A 22,084-nucleotide genomic window follows, 5' to 3' on the forward strand; every position below is an offset into this window, starting at 1 on the left:
CTGATAAAGAAATCTTTAACAAATCCATGGATCCAGACTATAAGTCACATCACTGCCAAAATCTAATCACTTGGTCCTTTTGTTATTTCTGACCTTCCCTGAAAATTTCAACCAAATCCGTTATTCAGTTTTTGAGTAATGTTGCTAACAGACAGACAAACAGACATACAAACCAACACCGATTGTCACATGACTCCGCTGCGTTCCTTGGCAGAGTAAATTACAAAATTGCTACTTCCCAGGTTCGTAAGCAGCCTGTTATATCTTGATAATTAAATCTAGTTTATCCATATGACACATTCACAACAACCTGAGTTGACTAAAGTGTTGCATACGTTTTAAGTCAGGCAGAAACAGAAAATATGTGCAAAATGGGATAAATCCATTTGAAAATACTAAAACGAGGCAGAACAGTATAGCAGCTTGTAACGTCAACTTCCACAACAAAACAAATATAAGAAAACATTAAGACCACTAAGAGCCACCAAAAGCCAATGAATCCCAGTAAATTTTTCTTTCTTTTTTTTGACCCTGGTTGGCCTCTAGGTTGTACTTGCTTGAGCAACAATCACAAACAACAAGAACATGGGCGGGTACACAGATAGAGGGATCTCTGGCTCAACAGGCTGGCTGACTCTAGCCGGCTGTACCAGGTTAGCTGATGACAAGCTCCACCCAGCCAGAGACCTGCAGGTGAGATCATTGCTATATCCTTATTTTTACGTCATTTTTAAAGTTTGTGTTTTTTGTTACTGTGTAATTTCATGATTAAGGTAAAGTACTCAAAATTAACTTTAATACAGACAAGCTATTTAAACATTTTCTGTCATTATCGATTACATCAACAAAATTTTAAACAGTTTTCCTAATCGATGACTGGCCATGGTATCAATCAATGCTTGATAATCAAGATGAACGAAGCACATTCTTGCATGTGCTGATAAAGCCAGTTTTAACAACGGACACTTAATGGATGACTGAGCACGCTGGGCACTCGGCTACAGAAATGGCATCCCGATAAATTTCAACTCCTTTTCAAATAAGGGAGCACTAGCTAGGAAGTCATTAACCACCACAGAAATCTTTGTCATGGTGCCCCTTTAGTAGCTAAACCCCCACATGCTCTCTCCTTGTCAACACAGAACTGTCCATAGCCTCCACAAGTCGCTACAAGATTAAAAACAGCTAACAAGCTGCAGTCTTCCACCTCATTAAACAAGATTAAGAGGCTCCACCTGCTGGCACATTCAGGTACTACAACTAATGTACAATACATTTCCTGACGTGTAAAATTATTAATGGCAATTAATAAAAAAGAATTCAAATAATAGAAGTAGTGCTTACATATAAGCACAAATTCAAATCCTACCAATGAGGATATAAAAAATCTTTTTATTTGCACTTTAATAAACTGTTACAACAAAGGCAACAGGAATGGTGAAAACCAACCAAAATATGTTGTGGCGAAAACAAGGCTTAATTGCCTAAAAATAAATCAAGGTGGTACTGGCAGTCAGCCATGCTGCAATAAATAAAATGTATTTACTGTAGCTGATTAGTAACTGGAATGTGATAAATTAATTTAGGAACAATAATATCCTTTTTCTTTTTTTCTTCAAGAAAGGTGCACGCAGCACTGCGCAGCAGCTGGAGCTGTCATTGGCAGGGCAGCTCAAATGAAATTTCGTTGTGTATGAAAATGTGCAATGACCAATAAAGATTGATTGATTGATTGATTGATTGATTGATTGATTGATTGATTGATTGATTGATTGATTGATTGATTGATTGATTGATTGATTGATTGATAACACTTTTTAATTATGTCACTGCATTGCTGAGAAAAATAATTACAGCAATACATTATCTCCAACACTGACAGATGTGAATTCATCTTAATGTGGAAATGGTGGACTCATCATGAAAACATTTATAGAAATTATAGGTACTTTGAAAATGCGTTTAACAGTTGTTGCAGAAAAAAAGTACAGAATATAAATTGTAACAGGTTTTAATTGATGAACAAAGCTCCTTTGTCACTTCCTTGAGAAATAGATGTACAAGTGCAATTCATAAAATTAGAACACTGAGAAAATGTTTATGTTTTTATCAGTTATTTAACCAAGTATTGGTTAAATGAACTTTTCTGTATTGCAAATCCTTTTTTGATTGATCTTAGGAAATATTATGATAATTTAAGATATGGGATGTCTAATTTTCATGAGCTGTAATTTATAATTAAGGAAATAAAAAACAATAAAGGCTGGAAATATTTCATTTTACAAGTATAGAATATATGTATATTTAGAATTTTTTATTTTTTTAATAATGAGAAAACTTTTTTTCAATGTTCTAAGTTTTTGAGATGTTTGGAGACAACAAATATAACCATTGAGGACTCTGGCTCTTTTTAACTGATAAGCATTTGTGTGTCAAGTTTAATAAATGGAAATTGCTGCACATCACATTTAGTTTCAAATCAAATCAAATCAAATCAAATCAAATCAAATCAAATCAAATCAAATCAAATCAAATCAAATCAAATCAAATCAAATCAAATCAAATCAAATCAAATCAAATCAAATCAAAAATTTATTTGTAGAGCACTTTCCAACAACATAAAAGAAGACCAAAGTGCTTTCCAGACAGAATAATAAAACAATGCAGCTTTTGATTACTATAAGTTACTATAGTTTGGCTCAACAAGCGATATAAAGTCAGTTCAATACAAAATACTGCAGTTATAAATGCTGATATGACCACTCCTTGATGCTTAAGAACCAATGGAAAAGAATCTTATGGCTTAATGAACAATTGGTTAAGCATGCAGCTCAGTTTAATGACAACTGCACTGTTTCACCAACATAATAAAGGTCCTTCCCTCCATCCATTCTGTTCAGCTCGGCCATGTTTGAGGATCTGATGCTGGCAGCATTTAAGAGCAGATCAAGGCAGCTCAGACATTGTGTGGTGGCATCTGAGAGTCGACATGGAGCCTCTGTGAGAGGTAAAATAATGACGGATGGCTGGTGAGGAAAAAGCGCCACATATTTTCGGCCTCAGGCTGGGCAGCTGCGAGAAACTTCTTCCCTCTTATCCCCCGGTTTCCTTCTTCTTCCCTCAAACCTCTGCAACACTGTTCAAACAGAGGACAAAGACGCCCTGAGTGGTTTCTCCTTTTCCAATCCCATAAATGGCTGCCGGCGCTTCCCTCTTCTGTATCTCCAGCTCACAGCGAGGAGGATCGACGGAGTGAGTCATAACGAGTCCATCTTTTGATTCATTTTAATGGCACTTCCTAATAGAATCTTCTTCTGTCTGGTATTATATGTTACCGTACTTTATTTCTGCATTACATTTCAAGCTGAGAAGGATGAAAAAGGTAACTATAAGCTGCACATTCTGCATCTTTTACTGTACGAGTCGTGCCTCTAGATGGAAAAAACAACTCTGAATGGCACAGTAAAGTTAAAAGGCTGCTGTGAATGAATGCTGCATTTTTCAGATGTTAGTAAAAGAAAAAGCTTCAGCTTGTTTAAGTAGCATACTAGGCTTTGTAAACATTACGTGGTACAGTGCAAAAAAAAAAGACAAGAATGCTACAATATGACAAAATGTCTTATTCAAAAAGTGTAAAACTGGTGAAAATAACAGCAAATAACTGTAAATTAATGATATTTTTAGCTGATTAAACTGCATAATTGTAATGCCATGCTTTATATATATATATATATATATATATATATATATATATATATAATAATAATAATAATAATAATAAATTTTATTTATAAAGCGCTTTTCCAAAAGCTCAAAGACGCTGTATATATATATATATATATATATATATATATATATATATATATATATATATATATATATATATATAAATTATAACAGTACTAGATTTTTTTTCTTTATTATGTATGATATGGACTTAAACTTGTCCAAAATAACTCAAAATTTGCCCTCAATCACCTAAACCTTGTCAAAAATACCCTAAAGTGGCCCAAGGATGCCAGAAAAAAAAAAAAAACATTTAAAAAATGGTGGAATACAGTAATGTTCAAGAGGTGAAAATAAAACAGTGAAAATAATGACACATATCTGTCAATATAGATTCTTTTTTGGTTTAAATACATTTTAAAAATGTGCAATTTTGTAAAAGAAGAAGAAATATTTGATGAGGAAATTGTTTATAGTTTTGTTCTGATGAAAATGCAAATGAACGCTTTTGGCGTGATTTTACAACATATTATTGTTAAAACAGGAAAAATTTGCAAAATCATAGTTGAAAAAATTATTTACTTTATTCAATCTTTAATTATTTTTAAGTAAACTATTATATTTGGCCAACTTAATTACACCAAAAATAGAGTAAATTTATGGTCAATGTTGGAAAACAGAAAACCAAATATGCACACAATTTTTTAGTTATAAAAAAAAGATAATTCCTTTGTGGTAAAAAACAAACAAACAACAAAACATCTTCCTGTTGATAATAATTCATACAACGAGAAAAGTTGGCAAAAGCAGCTCAGTTAAGTTTATGTATGATCTTAGAAGCAGTTAATCACATAGAGTGGTGCTATAAATGCTGCAGTCTGTGAAAAAAAAGCAGATTTGTATCCGTATGTTGGCATTTTAACCACTAGTATCAGATGGATCAGCAGAAGTTGTGCAGTCAGACTAAGATTTAAAGAAGCAGCTAAATGATGAGCAGCTCGGCTGAAGGGCCTGTAGTCTGTGACAGAAGGAAAAGGAGGCTGAAAGCAACGTCAGACCAGAAAGAAAGACTGTCGCCTAGCGGACGACAACATATGGGCCTGTCAGGCGTCATCGCGTGCCACTTTCTGAGCTCGACACGCTGAAACTGAGGCAATACACCCCATGAAATATTCACTAAAGTTGTCTTTGCCTAAAAAGAGAGTGGTAAGAGGAGGGGGGGGGGGGGGGGACGGATGGAGAGTCCCCTAAATGCTCTGGATGTCAGGTTTGCTTAGGCCTCTTTACAACAGGGACACCAGCAGGGGTCCATTAAATGTTCACACAAATGCACCTCAAAGCCCCCCCCCCACGTCCCCATCCCAAAAATACTCTAATTCTGCTCGACATATCCAAACCATGCTGCTGCTGAAGACAGTTCTGGATTTTCATTGTTGACATCTGATGGGAATGTAGCATATTGTCAAAACACGTACAGTCGACGCTGTTATTGTGGGTAAATTACAGGCCGTGAATTCGCTGGGACGCACTTTCACATTTAAACTTCACCGCTGTGTATTTACTGCCATTCTAAGCCAATGATATCTATTTGCAAATACCACCAAATTTCAACAGCGAACGTGCCAATCTGACTGCCTTTTGTGCTGATAAGAAAATTATGGTTGGGCTTATTCACATTCAGAAATCTAGAGAATGGAGAAAGTCAAACCCTTGCACTGTAATCTATTATACAGTAGCCAACTCTTCATGTAAATTACAATCATATCACTGAAAACACTGTGATTTTGTTTTTAAATAAATACAGTTAAGTGTGAACTGTCTTTCACACAGAATGAAAAATGCTTCATCCGATTGCTCAGATTGTTTTTTAATTCAGATATTTCCTGGTTTAAACTATCAGTGCAATCGTTAGATTCCCCAACTAAGGTACCAAAGTACTGTTTCATTGTTCGTTATGAAAATTTACGTTAGTCATTGCAGCGATATCAGCGAATTTTTAAATAATACCCAACTCTAATTGTGTCAGCAGCAGAATCTGGCTGTAAACCTCTCCAATAATCCTGAAATAGTCAAACGAAAGGCAGTTTTTGGCGATCCTAACAGAAAGTTCAGACCCGACAGCTAACAATACCAGTGACTCCATTTTGAGTCTGTATGTATTTCAATGGTGTTTTCATGAAAAGACAGGGGACAGGAGTTTTCCTTATAATTCACAGTCTATGATGGAGCAACACTGAGATAAGGCAGGCGGATGGTGAAATCTAATCTGAACCTCAATGTTTTTTTGTCTATGGAAATGACTAGCTTCTTATCGGCAGAGCGGGTTATTTGAGCAGATTCTCGCTTTGGCTTAGCGAAGGGACTCAATCACTGCTGCCCAGCGATAGGCCTTACTTTGGTCCTCTCATCTTTTTATCTGGAAGAGCGGAAATGAAAGGATGCTATCTGGTACTTTCCACGTCCTCGGTTCAGGAGATGAAGAGCAGCGGACATTTTCTTTTAAGGCTTTAACTGTCAGATGAAAACATGTGGTTTATAAACCTGTGCTCACGGAGAAATATGCCTAGCAGTTTACACACTCAGGGAAAAAAAGGAGGTTGTTATGAGGTCATTTGTGTTGTGACAGCTACATTTACAACCCCGAAGTAATCAAGCCTTTGTACATTTCAGTTAAAGGAACACTATTTTTCCTCATTTTCCGCTTATCTCACAGCTTTTCTCCTGTCTCAACATTGTTCTTGGAGGTTATTGCACACAGTCAGTGAAGATACCACAGCTTTGTTTTACTATGCAGCCACTGTTAAGAAGTTGTATATGTTTTTGAAAGGATTGAAAGGAAAGGACTAATGGTAATACACCATATATTCAGTCAGCAACTTCCTACAGAATCAACACAATCACTGGATTCACTCTAAGAAGCAGAGTAAATTTGCTTTGTCCTGCAACTTTGGTGAACTTTGGCATGCAAATTCCCACCATTTACCAAGTGGAACCCATCTTGACAGTGACCTTTGAAGGAATGGAAAGAGTCCAAACTGGCTTAGTCAACATCTACAGAGATTCACTAAAATATGGGAATCTGAAAGTCAGAGAGACTCTGAGAGGATCTAGTGGCATCCAGGTGCAATAAAGTTCAATGGAACAGGAATAAACAGAAGATTTGATTCCTGTAAGACTCTAAAATTTGCTAATGGGTTGCTCCATCTGAATTCATCACCTCAGCTATCTCTGATTTGCTTGAACTTTTTTCATCATCATATATTGATATTTACAACGGTAACTGTGAAATTTTACCATAATATTTCAAATACTGTTCGAGATATATGTTGTAGAAAAATTGCCAGTCGACCCAATTTTAGCACCTGAGGCTGTTTTAATCACAACATCTCAGGAACTATTAAATGTCGTTGATTCAGAATCTGCGATATTGGGCAAGTAGATCAAATAGTCTCTGATTATGGCTTGAAATCTGAAAAAACTGAGGTTGTCATGAAAAGTCCCATCTTTGAGGCCATATTAACAAAAAAATTAATAATGCAGAGTGAACTAGTGATATTTTCTGAACCACATCTAGCTGCATGTCACAATAACACAAAACAAAATCGCTTACTTTATCTAGATTTGTGTTTCTACAAGCAACACTTATCCTTGGTGAGCTTCACATGTGGAAAACACCAGACGCCATAGAAGCATTAAATTAACAGAAACTCTACTTCTTTACTCTGACAACAAAACACAATGATTTTCATTAACTACTACAGCTAAGTAAGTAAAAAAGCATAAAAGTTCTGTATTGAGAATGCTACTGAAAGCAAAAGTATGTCAATAAAATCTGGAAAACACAGGATTGTGTTAAAAGCTAAAAGACTTGAATGCAGATAAACGTGACTGTTCTAGTAGAATGCAGTGTATTACATTATTATTGTAGGAACCATGGATCATAGACACAATCGATACGCAGAATTGAAACTGAAATACAAACAATACCCAACAATACCTGAAATCAATAGATTCCACTAATTTCTTGTGTAGCTAAGCACAAATCCGAGGAGTAAATGAATGAAAGTGTGACTGAAGAACATGGTTGGCTAGAATAAATGGGAAAAACCAAAGAAACAGCGTGGCGGGTGTTGGAAATGAAGACTGATGGATCTTACCTTGACACTGTCTCCTCTTGTTAGGACGTCCCAGAGTGTTCGTCGAAACTTGGTGAGGTCGATTTGATGGCCTCCTCCCAACAAACCCTGAGGAGAGTCAAAAACGCTTTTTTTATGAGGAGAAAATAAAGATTCATCGACAAATAGCACAAAAAGACATTTATTATGCAAACGTAGTATATGAATCAAACATTAGCCCAGAGATGCATCTTTACAAGCACTCAACATATGAGGCTTGTTCCCTTCTATTGTAAATTCTTAATACAGGAAGTGCACCACAAATGTACGCATCTCGCTGAAGGCATGTATACATCCTGACACATATCTAAGGATGAACACAGGCTCACCATCTATTGTCGAGCGCCCACCGGCCCCACAGGTACCAGCTTTATAGAAAATGCATTACATAACTGATAATAAACTGCACCTCATCCATCTCCCATTCAGCTCACCTCCCAATAATCCCTGCTGCCATATCTGCTCATCTATTCAAGTCACTCGCTCATTAAATCAGCTTTTTACAGCCAAACGGAAGAAGTTTACTGCTTATAGAAGTCAAATACCATTCATCACGAAGGAAGGCTGTGGTTACACAGATATACGCTGCATGTTTTAATTCACTGGAGGACAAACGCATCAGTCCTCCTATCTCAATAAACTCCTGCAGTGGGGAAGAAAGGGAAAAAGAGGGAGGAAAAAATTGACAAGCGAATTAATCTACTGCGTTTTCTGCCAGCTGAAATGGAAGTCAGCGAGGCGGTGCATACCAGTGGATGCCCATCAGTCACAGGACCTTGTGCGAAGGCCTGAAAAAAGCCAAATGTGATGCTGCTGCTGCACATTGGGAGGTAAAGGATGGTGATGGAGGGGTGGAGGCTGGTGCAGCTTTCAGTGTTTATTCATCTGAAACAGTGTCCCCTGGAAGCCATTTTGGCAGCGATGTATCACAGCAGGCGCTGACCTTTCGATACTATGCACAATTAAGCTAAGCTAATAAACACGACTTTGGATCTGGACATGCAGACTGGAAGGCAGGTTGCTGTGAATCACCTCGGACGTGAATGGCATCGACTTCTTTTGTGCTTAGGTGGTCTTTTCAAAGCCAAACTGAAACATGTTTGTTTCAGAGGAAATGGGCTGAATGTGAGGTTTTGTTTGAGGCTAAAGTTCACTGTTTGTTATGGAGAATTTTGCTTTTTGTTGCAGCTTATGCATCTCTTTGTACAGAACACCGAGCCTGTTAAAGGAGATGAGGGAAAACTGCAGTGAAATAGTTGCTGTCAATCTCTTATGATCAATTACATTTTTTTTTGTTGTTTTTTTCCAGATTTACACCTCATTTCAAAGTGTAAATTTTGCAGTGCTGGCTGGGCTGATGGGAATATTTGCCAGACTTCATGGACTTAAAAAGATTTATAGCTAAAATTTCAAATACAAACAGTACAGACATTTGTTAGATTTTTTTTTTTTTGGTTTTTCAGCTGCCATTGATTAAAGTATTCGACCCACAGGTGCCAAAAACCTCAAGTCTCCCACCTATTTAACCTTCTGACTGAAAAACAAGCTGGCAGCTTTGAAGTCATATCATATTTTTTTAAAAATTGTCAAAAATCACACAGTTTGTCAAAGATACACACTGTAAAAATAGAACAAATTTGTTGGATGTACTTTCCAAATGTCGCTAAATTATGTATCTTTAACACACCAATCTGTTGGCAAAAATTAACCAGAACTGAGCTTAAAATTAAAATATTTTCTCAAAATCTCTTTATTCTACATGTCTAATTTCAAAAATCTGTAAAAAATTTTAAAAAATTTTAAAAATTACAGAGAGCAGATTTTGTAAAAACAAATAAATAAATAAATAAGTAAATAAATAAAATAAAATAAAATAAAATAAAATAAAATAAAATAAAATAAAATAAAATAAAATAAAATAAAATCTGCACTTGTCTGTACAAGTGTGAAGCCATCAGTGACTCAGCTGTGACAAAAAAAAAATTTCGACTGAACTGCAGGCTGTGTTAGCACAGAACAGAGAACAGGTTTCTCTGTGGACACTTGGGAAAATGTTGGATATTTCAGTTTTTGTAAAATAAGCAATCAAAGAAATTACATTTTGTTTTGTTTGCTTTTAAGCATTATAACTATCACACTGCATAGAAGACATTTCGATATCATGTAAAATTATAAAATAAAAGTAGTAATTTACTTGTTGACCAGACAAAAACTAACATTGTTGATAATTTCCACATGAAAAACCTTAATTTCTATTGTATTTGCCGTTATTTCTAAAACTGTTCAACTCTTCAGCTATTATTTAACCTATTTTTCTGGCACCTTTGTTGCCAATTTTAATTTTTGTTTTTAAAAATTGAATTTTCATTTAATAGTAAACAATAACAATCCTTTTGAAAGAAATAAATCATGAATCAAACATTTTACGTTTGCATTACTTGAATATTTACTGGTTTAATTATTCTTCTGATTAATTTTTTAAGAATTTTCTTAACCAACAGTCAGCAGCACGATCAATAATTGATTATTATGCGTCAAGTTTAGCGGACATTACTTCACCAAACAAAAGCTTTCAATTTAAAAACTATATAGTTTTATTTTCCACTTTTTATATTCGCATTAATAAAGGTAATATTATGGGTTATTTTATCATATCTGCCACAACAAACAGATAACCATCACTTGTCTACGTACACTACTGTTAAAAAGTTCGAGGTCACTTGTCCTTATTTTTGAAAGAAAAGCTTTTTTTTTTTCCAATAAAGATAACATTTAATGAATCAGAAACACAGTCTAGACATTGTTAATGTGCTAAATGGCTATCCTATATATACAGGAGTACAGAGGAACATTTCTAGCAACCATCACTCCTGTGTTCTAATGCTACATTGTGTTAGCTAATGGTTTTGAAAGGCTAATTGATGATTAGAAAACCCTTGTGCAATTATGTTAGCACATGAATAAAAGTGTGAGTTTTCATGGAAAACATGAAATTGTCTGGGTGACCAAACGTTTGAACACTAGTGGTGCATCTTGCGGATCTGTTAAAATTATTGACGAAATTTAAAATAAAAATGTAAACTTTAACATGCAGTCAATAATAAAAAAAAATTTCACTACATGTTAAAAGCTTTAAGCTTTTAAGGACTTTATTTTCTTCAATAAAAGTCGAGCTGTTGCGCTAAATTCGTTTCATAGCAACAAAAATAGTCCTTAAATTGCAATTTCTAAGAGCCTCCACTGGTTAAGAGAAAATTCACCGACAGTTCTACATCTCATACAGTCAAGCTAACACTGGGGCTGATAAAACAGTATGCAAAGATATTGCCTTACAAGAGAGAAAAGATCAAATAACACGGTTACATACTGCGCTGTGTTATTTGATAGATCCTGCTGGTCCCAGAAGCACAGTTCTACAAATACCACTTATATCTACCTGGCAGGAGAATATTGGGTTTTTCTAGTCAGAGTTATGGAATGTATCACCTTGCAAATATGTAGAAACAGCACAAACAAAAAGATGAGACATCTATTACCATGAACCCACACAAGTGAAAATATTACCTCTCCCACACAGTATTAGTACATAAGGCATGTGTGTGCATACTGGATGTACACATGCATGAGCAGAAATATGTGATAAAGCTGCAGCTTCATTTCTGCTTTCTATCTTTCACTTGAGACGAGCGACAAATAAAGAGGTGCAGCAGATAGAAAAGAGTTTGCTAGTGATCCTCTTTCAGACTCTTTGACAGATGAGGGGCAACATAATAGAAGTAGATTTCCCCAGGTGTCCAGAACACTGGTCATCTCAGCCGATACTGAAGGGTGAAGGTGCAAACTTCCCCCCAGAGTCCCGTGGTCCAATCTGAAGATAGATTTCACTGAAACCTGGTAATTCCAGGAGTGGAAAGACTGAAATCTCCGGTTTAATTTGGTGATCACAGATTATTCCAGCGAACCTTGAGCGATTGCATCTTTGTGAAGTTATTCTACCCCGACAGAGGAAAGAAAAGAAGAAGGAAACTGTAGGCCGTTGGAAAGTTATTGCATGGTGTGGAAGAGGATGTAAAATATGCCACAAATTTGAATAATTTGCCATTAAAAGACTGAAAAAGCCAAGAAAAGAGGAGGGGAATGGAGGGAGAATGATGCCTGACAGCTAATTAAAATGTAACTAGTTCAGGGGAGATTTTTACAAACTAAATGCCTGTTTACAGTAATTGTGACTTAAGCATCAATTGATGCAGCCGGAGCTGATAAGCCATAGAATAATCTTCAATGTAGCAGGCTGATTAGGCCACCTGAGGCAAAGTAATTAGGTAAAAGATAATCAAACTTAATACTCTAAAGCTTTTTGGTGAACTTCGCTTGCATCTACTGAGGCAGACTCTTATAGAGGAACACTGATGAAGCTGCATTTTACTGTTTATTCCCGTCACCTCCTTGCTTATTGAAACTGCAGCTTGTATCTGGATTTTGAGGATAATATGTGGCTTGAAGTCACAATACGATTCAGTGTTATGAGACTCAGGAAATGAATGAAAAACATGTTTGATAGATAAATCTTTCATGCAATAATAACAGGTGTCTCAATCTGTTTCTCTCTGTAAAGTGAATCTGTCAGGTTTGTAGTCATTATCTAGACTAAAAATGCAACGTCGTGACATAAAATTAATCGATTCACAGATTAATCATCAATAAAACAGAGTAGTCAGTAATGAAATACAGAAAGAAAACGTCAAAACGCCTAAACTGACCCGTGCATTTATTTTGTCTCATTTAATTTTTTCCTGGTTTACTTACTTTTCTCAGCAAAGATGCTGATAGTCAGCAGCGATAACAATCAATAATCAATTACTCGTTAACAGCATTAAAAGCTTCTAGTACAGTGGACTCCTTTTGCTGATTGAGCTTTCAATTAACCATGGAGACACAACTCTTTGGTCAAAATTAGCTTGACAGTAGCTTTAGCAGACACTAACTAATCTTAAGAAGTTGAGCTTTAGCCAGAAGTCATTAATCGCCACAGAGCTTCTTGTCATGGTGCCTGTCGCAAGCTAAATTCCCACTTGCAGAGATGAAGTGAACGTAGTCCAAGCAACAGCCTCCTCTGTCAATGTTCCGACTTCGTACAGATGTCTTTACTTTAAAAAATAATTTTTCAAAAATACAATTAGTTTCTGGAAATGTCTGCAGTTTCGCAGTACTTTGTAAAAATATCCTCATGTCACAAGAATTCCCATCATGTATACTTAACAAAATGCTTTCAATTTTTAGGAATGTCGACAATTTCTTAAACTGTTCCCTTTCGGCATGTTCTAAATTCTTAAGACCTTTGTAAACCTTTGGGAAATGTCCTAATTTTCCATCATTTCAACACTTTGCAAAAAGGATAGTAAAAATGTCCTGAAGTTGCTGCCAAAAGTTTCTGTCAACATGTACAGTTTCCAAACCTGTCCTCACTTTCCAGCCTTCCGAAATTTGCAAACAGAGTAGGAAAAATGTTTTCACTTTCACAACTAACCTTCCAAAAATGTCATTTTTTTCACTTTACTACATGTCCTAACTTACTCAAAAGGTTCCCAGGTACTACAGCTGACCGCAGCTCAATTAGGTTCTGTGCACTTTGGGAAGACAGTATCAGCTGTCACAGAAGGCTTTGTCTTGGTGGCCCTTTGTTAGCTAAACCTCGAAAAGCTGCAGTCTTTCATAACATTAAACAGTAAGTGGCTCTTCCTGCTGATGCAACCAGGTACTACAGCTAATGTACAATACTTTTTCTGGCATGCATCACCTTAATCTTCTTACTGAATCGTCAATCTATTTTTAATCTCTTAAATTATAGCGATCAATCAACCCTTAACATCCCTACTTCTGTACTGAAATTGAATTTCTTTAGGCTTTAAACTATTGGTTGGACAAAACAAGCCACATCTGGGCTCTTTAAACTTGCATTTTTCTCTATATGCTGACACTTTATTGACCAAAAATTAAACTGAGAAATTGAGTTTTACAATCTTAAAGGTAATTCAAAGGACTTATTCCCACCACCTAATTAAATGCATAATTTCACAAAATAAGAAAAATTTAATTTACTGACTTTTAAAAATATTTTAAGTTGCAGAGATTTTTGATGGGTTGGATTCACACAAAAAAGTTGCATCAACTTAATATAGCATGGGATAACTTCATAAAATTGACTTGGAAACCTAATTTTCTTCACCTTGAGTTCAAGATTTCAAGTTCCTAATACATTTCTTACATAGAAATCATGGAAAATTTCAGATGATTGAGACTGATTTTTAAATTACACACATTTCATTGAAGAGAAAATGCCAATTCCCCAACACAATGTAGTTTGTTGGTTGAACATAATTCGATTACAAGTTCTCATAACACAAAAAGACAGATATTTAGATATAAAATCTACAGAGCACCATAAGAAAAGAAGCCTTCCAACTTTAGAGCCACAGAAAAGTATGTTCCATAAATCAGTGGTTCCTGTGGATGATGGCATTTATTCATCTGCGCTAACTTGTCAGCCCACCCATGTACAGAATTATACTGGGCGTATTTCCAGCAAAGCTCGATTTCATTCTTTAATGATGTAAAAAATCAGGTGTTGTTTTTGGATTCTTTAATCGCGCTAATGAACACTGCCTCTTTTCTTAAGATAAAAAGCAGGACGACAGGCAGATGGATCGATATGTAGCGTCGCATCAGTCTATATTTTGCTCAGTATCTGGGCCTGGGGAACATTTCATAAAGGCCATAGGGTCGGCTTATCACGGAGCTAAATGCCAATGTAATTATTAGTGTCTGGAGATAGTGGAAAGGGAAGCACATCCTGCGGCAGTACACCATATTTAATTAATAAATGTCACTCTGTAGAGGCAGTGAGGGGAGTGCATGAGAAAAGTGAAAGAAGGCAGGGAGTCAGAGTGACAATACTGATGCTGATTTAAGTGCACACAGCTGCATCCGGTACATGCAGAAATGCACTTTATAACAAAACACAGGAGACCAGGATTACACAAGCGTGAGAATATACGAGTCGGTCCAGGTCTTTAGTTTAACCCTCCGCTGTAAAACATGCAGCAACGAAGATACAAGGCAGTGCAAGGAGACTACTTACATTCCCATATGTAACTAATCTGCAGCACTGAGTACAACCAAGGATGGAAGGTGATGTGTTTTATAGCAAAGAGACAATTAAAGTCACAGAAGTTGGGAATACAAAGCGTCAAATTTTAGTTCATGCAGTGGAGCCAAATGTTGGCATCTACAGTCATAAACAAAAGCTCGCATACACTTGTAAAGACCACATATATTATGGCAGTCTTGAGTTTCTAATGACTCCTATAATTCTTCAATTCCTGTGATGGAATGGTTGAAACACATGCATCTTTGTCACAAAAAATAATTATGCATTTTGGTCCTTTAATAGACGTATTACAGGTCTTTTGCAAATATGACAAAACCTACCAGATCAAATTATACATAAAAAAATGCTAATATTTGGTTAAATGTCTTTTGGCCGTTTTCACCTCAGCTAGGACCCTGATGTTTCCATCCACACATTTCTAGTTGTATCTGTGATTCTTCGTGACAGAATTGGTGCAGTTCAACTGAATTTGTTGGCTTTCTGGCATAGATTTATTTCTTCATCACAGTCCACAGGTTCTTGATGTGGTTTAAGTCAAGACTTTGGGTAGACCAGTGTGGAACCTTAATTCTAGCGTGATTTAACCATTTCTTTACCACTTTTGATGTGTGTTTGGACTCTTTGTCTTGTTGGAACATCAAACTGTGTCCAAGATCAACCTTCTTGCTGATTACTTTAGGTTTTTTTGAGGAATGTGGAGTGAATTCTTTGTTATCCCATTCACTTTGTGCAAAGCACCAGTTCCGCTGGCACCAAAACAGCCTCAGAGCATAATACTACCACCACCTCGATGCTCGATGATAGGTTTGGTGTCTACCTTCTCTCCTCCAAACATATTTCTGCTCATTGTGGCCAAACAGCATATTTTTGTTTCATCGTACCACAGAACTTTCACTTTCACTGTGATGAGCAGCAAATTTCAGTTGAGCCTTAAGATGCTACTTCTAGAGGAAGAGCTTCCTTCTTCAGAGTAATAATACATGGTCTTTATAAGTATATGTAAACTTTGGTTCATGGCTGTATATGCAACAATCAAAATATCTAATTGCTATATTTTGATAAATATTGCATATTTGATTCACTGATTTTTTTCATTTTTTTGTTGTCAAGCTTCAGTTCAAAATTAACTCTGTTACAGATTTAAACAGGTCTCAGACACACGGGATACCATCAAAATATTAACTGCTCTACATTCTTAATGCCAGGATAAAAGTTTAAGATATGACTTGTTTCCAACATGTGTTCATTATATTATATCAAACACAGAACAATTATCACTGAAGTTGTGACTGTTTTGAATAAAATAAAGTAATAATGATAATAATAAAAATGCCGCTTCTTTTCTAAATTGTCAATGTTGTTATCTGGCTTAGTGGAGGCCTTTTTTCTTTTTTGTTTTTGCAAATCACATCCTAAATTGCAGTTTTTGTAATTCCCGATGCTTTTCACAAATAACATAATAATATTGATTTCTTGATCCTTAATATAAAAATTTTGTCTTTCCCTAACCTGAGTCAAGTTATTTTTACTTCTATGACCCTCATACTGAATCACGTTGAAAGAAGACAGATTGAAACCTGTTTCTTTTGCAGATTTATTGAGTATGAGCATGATGTATTTTCAAAATATCCTGGCATTTTGCTACCAAATTCAATACAAACAATAAGTCAATGTTTATATGCTAGTATGAATCTCAGTCCAGGGAGCATTAAGTTTCTAAAACATGGAATTACCTCTTGCGAAACGGCACACAGTACTCCGTTTCCTAGAAATTTGGGTGGCGACAAATTGCAACAAAAAACAGGTTTGAGAGGAAACAATGGCATCTACTTTTTAATTTTTTTTTTTAATTTCATTTATTTTCATACAATGTCAATGAATAGTATCTAAACATTATTTCAGTGTGATATATACGGCTATTCCATCTCAAATCATCCAAATTTTACAACAATTTCTGCTCAACCATCTCTGATTTGCCTGAAATAGTTATTGCATTAGCTTGATATATCAAATACTTTCACACTTTTTTCACACGTTGAAATATGAGGCTATTTGAATGACAATATCTCCGGAACCATCAAAGACAAACACCTGAACTTGTCACTGTTATTTCTCATAATGCCATCGATATTGAATCTGAAATACTGGACAAGCAGATCAAACAGTCTCTGATAATGGTTGAGTTGAAAAATTAATCCACAACGAGAAGTCCCATCTTTGAGCTCAGATTCCATTTTAAATATTCATTGTTTATGATGTAAAGTTTCAGATAAATCAAAGAAGTTTGAGCAGAAGGTCTCTGATAATTCGAGACGGAAGACCCTGATATTTAAATAACTCACAGAACTTCATAAAAGTTTGGGAAAGATTGGCTGAGTACAGACAAAGGCCACAAGGAAATGCAACATGTTAAGTAGATGAACACAATCAAAGTCACCATCTTCCCAGTCTGCCCAGTTTCTAGTCTACACTTTCCCCACCCAGATCTCTGGTATCTAGTTCTGCACTTCCACAACCACCACAGCAGTCAGTCAGCATCCATTCATACTGTAAATGTGACTGTGGAAGAAGATGTTGCCAGGGAACATTATTTAAGCAGCAGCCACTTCTTCCACCACAATGTCATCGGGAAAACAAATTGGTGTTATTAGCATTCCTGAGAGACCGTGTTGAATTAGTTATTATTAAGGTTAATTCTCAGGAGGAAAAAGGGAGGAAAATTATGGAATTCTGCTCTTCCCTCGCCATCGCATGCGTTGTGTGATTGACAGCTTCATTAATTAGCTAGTTAGACTTGAAAGAATGGCGGAAGAATAGCGATAAGCTCTACGTGGAATACTACAGAAAGAGGCTGCCATTTAGTTGAATTTTCTACAATAAACAGAAACTAAAGGAAGATTTGTATGCAGTGCACATTTCAGACAGGCATCAAAATCTACTGAGTTTGGTAAACAAGGACTGACAGAGAACTGTGTTAATTTATTTGACCACAGACTGGTTTTTCCAAAGTCTTCATCATGTACAATATACATCCCTGGACTCTTATTGAGATAGTTTAAATTTAGATTAAATTTGAAAAAAATTCCACCTTTTCCATCAATAGATCTCAAATAAAAAGCAGATAAAACCTTATAAATGTCTATCTGTTAATACTTATCCCTGCTCAGTGACCACCACTGCCGTTACCTACACTGAATTATACTAGATGTAATCACCCAGCTAATTAAAACTTGCTGCTTGTAGGTATCTTATAATCAATCTGGCTGACATACAGCTCCAAACTACAGTCTGCCTCATCACTGCAGTGGAACTTCCCCGATAAACATGATTTTTTTTGTGCAAGAGGCCAAAACAGATCTACAGAAGATTTATACTGCTATAGTGCACAGTTTATGGAAGACACGTCATCTTAAAGACCCCCTCAAGTGAAAATCAAAGTTTTTTTTATCTCGGTAAAATTGTGTTTTCTTCATATGCTGGACAAATCATGAGCAAAAATAAGCAGACAATGTCATGGTTGAGTATTTTCACCTTACAACTGCAGAGTACCGATGAGCCAAAAATACAGACTGAGACTTCCAGGGTTCCATATGGGTTATTCCATCTCAAATAATCAGGATCCTTCTGCTCAACAAACACTGATTTGCCTTTTTTTTTTAAATCAGAAGTTATGGATATTTTAAAAAGTATCTGTTCAATTTTAGATAGTTAAATCAGGTTACTTCTTTCTTTCTGTTTTAAATTACCTTGAGCTGAGACGCTGCCAGGCAAAAGGGAGTCTTTTGTCCAGAAATTACACCTTAAAGCTCAACTCAAGTTTGCTGCTGATCACAGGGACAAAGAAAAGGCCTTCTGGAGGAAAGTTCTATGGTCAGATGAAACAAAAAATTGAGCCATTTGGCTACAAAGACCAGAAATTTGGAGGAGAGAAGTTGAGGCCTTTAACCCCAGGAACACCAAAAATACCATCAACCCTGGTTGGTGGTGGCAGTATTATGCTCTGGGGCTGTTTTGCTGCCACTGGAATTTGTACTTTACACAAAGTAAATGCAACAATGAAGAAGTAAGATTACTTCCAAATTCTTCAGTAAACCCTAAAATCTTCAGCCAGAAGATTGGGTCTTGGACGCAACCAAGTGTTTCAGCAAGACAATGACCCTAAACACACATCAAGAGTGATAAAGAAGTGGCTAAATCTGTCTAGAATTAAGGTTTCAGACTGGTCTACCTATCTACATTAGCATTAGTACCTGGTTTATCCACCAGATTAAGCTCCTTGCAGTTGAATACTGTGACAACCTGATTCAGACTACTGGTAGTTCCATGTTGGCAAGCAGAGGGCATTGTGGGAGTTTAGCTAGCAGCAGGCACCATGACAGAGACTTCTGTGGCAGTTAATGGTCTTTAGCTATCGGTTAAGGAAGTTGTTTAAAATCTGAATCCATATTACAGACCTACCATGTCTCAAACATCTTTTTATAGATGTTCTCTGCACTGATTTGTTTGCGTTTCCTTAAATAATTAGTATATTCATATCTATATCGATATATATGGCATCTTAGGAAGTATTTGCTACATAACATTTGGACAAAACGTTGCCTGAAATGTCTGCAGAGGTAAGAAAGTTGTACGCTCATGTCACTGTTGTTCAGCAGCAGAAATCTGAGTCCCATCTTACTTTAGGTGAAGGTCGGAGGGGTCAGGTGTCCTGTCTCTTTGCTTTTCCTGCTGTCAGGGAGTTTGCACACAACCGGCAGTTTGTCACCGGCTCCCATGCTGCCCCCGTGGTTCCTTTTTTTTGCTCCTTGCCCCCCTCAATCACAACCTCCCCCATCTCAGAGTGCTACTTGAGTCATGACTACACCTGGGACCCTCTCGCCTCTCGCTGTCATTGGATCAGCTGCTGACTCCAATCCTGTATCCCCTGCCTTTTGTTCTCTGCCCACATATTAACTCTGAACTGCCTGGAGAACAGAAAAGGCAGCAGCGGTGGAAAAAAAAGAAAATAGATCAAGGTCCTGGAAAGCTGTAAAAAAAAAAAAAAAAAGATGTCTCTAAATGTTTCTTATGCAACAATTTCTATCCCTCTCACACATTTCTTCTGAAGGCGACACTCCTCGGCACACAGAAGTGGGTATTCTTGTTTGGAAACAATAGCAGGCGTCCTTCTGAGGCAACTGTTAAGCTATTGCAAAGCAGATGCTTTTTTCTCTCGCCAATCAATTTAACACCTACACCTCCCCTCTCCTCCTTCATGCTGGCTTTGGCTCATCAGTTTTAAATGGCACGAGGCAGTTTAGCATTGTTCTTTTGACTTACTCAGAGGACAAGAAACGTCTCCGCTTGAGTCCTATAATCACCAATAGGTTGGGTCAGCTCAGATGCACGGAAACATGTCAGAAAATTGCGTGAAGGCTCTCCGGTTTCTTGCACTTCTGTAGAGGCAATTATATTTCTGAGAGTCTGTAAAAACAGGATGAAGATTTGGAAACAATTTTTTCTCCTTCCCCCCCTTCTGAATCTTGTGCGAGACAGAATTGCAAAGGGAAAAAGCCATCTGTGTCTGACTCTTATCCCTGGCTTCTCCAGAGCTTGGATGAGCCTGAGCCAGCAAATGTCAGTCGGATAAAGACCAAGCCTGACAGACAGACACAGGAGTTTTGTCATTCCGTGTGTCATCCCTTTGCTAGCAAGCCCAATCTTTGCCGGTTTTCAAAAGCCCCGAGATGATGATGGAGGGGGTGTGGGAGGAAGAAACATTCTCAGGGTGAACGTCAGGTTGTATAACTCCTACAAGTGCCACAATAGCTGAAACGTTGTGGACGTGCACTATTCTCGTGCCCCCGCGGCCTTTTAGAGCTTTCATTATTGTCTTATGTGCTGTGCGGCGGGGTTACCATGGAAACACATCAACAATTCCCCGCAAAAGGATATGAGGTTCTTCGGCAAGATGTTCTTCCACAAGCCGCTGGTCTGTCTAAGGTCAGAGGATATTTGATGTGACTGGACATTTATAAAAACACTCAGCTGTGCTGTTTAGGTTTTATTATCCACAAGATATACGATGCAAAGGAATAAAAACTGAAAAAATCAGCTGGTAATATACTGGAAATGCATTGTGATAACATAATCACACATAAGTGGATGTAACTTTTGTTATATGGGATTATTTTACATTGATTTGGCATGAATTTGCATTGATAATATTTTTCAAACTTGGGAGCTACTTTCTATGTATACTTTCACTGGAGACAAGCGTTTATGCACAATTTAGGCTTATTCAAGTTTGTGCTGGCTGCAGCAACATAAAATGTTTATCCTGTTATTTCTACGTCAATACAAGACAGACTGAACAAAGCAAAAATTAAGACTTTAAACACAGATTTTCTTTTGAATTTATAATCTCTTAGATTTTCAGAAATGTAAACCCAATACAATTAATATTCTGTACTTTTTCTGCAAAAACCTATTAAATGAAATTCCAATGTACATTTTCTTTTTCATCGTTGTTAGAAGTCCGCCACTCCCATGCTAAATTAAAGATACTCCTATCAGTGTTAGAGATACTGGATTACTGTCGTCACAACATATTTGTTAGTGATGTTTTCCTTTTTCTCTGGATTCAGCTCTGCTGTTGGTTTTATGCTAAAAGCTTATTAAATAGCAAAAATAAAAGATTTTATGTCCTCACCATGAGGATACTGATGTATAGTTACATTTAGGTACTAAAGATATTATCAATTATATGCTTCTGAATTGTCATGAATAATTTAACTAGTAAAAAATATTTTAACCGATTAAAACAGAAGATAAAGGACATGAAGTACCTAGTTTCACCACCAGGTGGGGCCTTTTACGGTTTATTGAGGTGGAAGATTGCAGTCCTCTTGTCTTTAATGCTGTAGTGAACTGAGGAATCAGTCTGTGTTAGTAAGCAGACAGTATAGTAGGGGTTTAGCTACCAACGGGCACCATGACAAAGACCTTCGTGGCGGTTAATGACTTCTGGCTAGAA

At 36.6% G+C, this 22,084-nt stretch overlaps 1 protein-coding gene across 4 annotated transcripts in view; it reads right to left on the minus strand.

Annotated features, from left to right (window-relative positions):
• LOC111587744 (glucosidase 2 subunit beta-like) overlaps positions 1-22,084 on the minus strand; it is a 185,823-nt gene that overhangs the window by 122,532 nt on the left and 41,207 nt on the right. For all 4 annotated transcript variants that reach the window (XM_023297827.3, XM_035942738.2, XM_055007483.1 and 1 more), the window contains exon 9: positions 7,884-7,970. In XM_023297827.3, the coding sequence (XP_023153595.2) occupies positions 7,884-7,970 (87 nt within the window). The remainder of the gene's footprint in view (positions 1-7,883; positions 7,971-22,084) is intronic.

The sequence above is a fragment of the Amphiprion ocellaris genome, chromosome 23, assembly GCF_022539595.1.
Source record: "Amphiprion ocellaris isolate individual 3 ecotype Okinawa chromosome 23, ASM2253959v1, whole genome shotgun sequence".
NCBI lineage: Eukaryota > Metazoa > Chordata > Actinopteri > Pomacentridae > Amphiprion > Amphiprion ocellaris.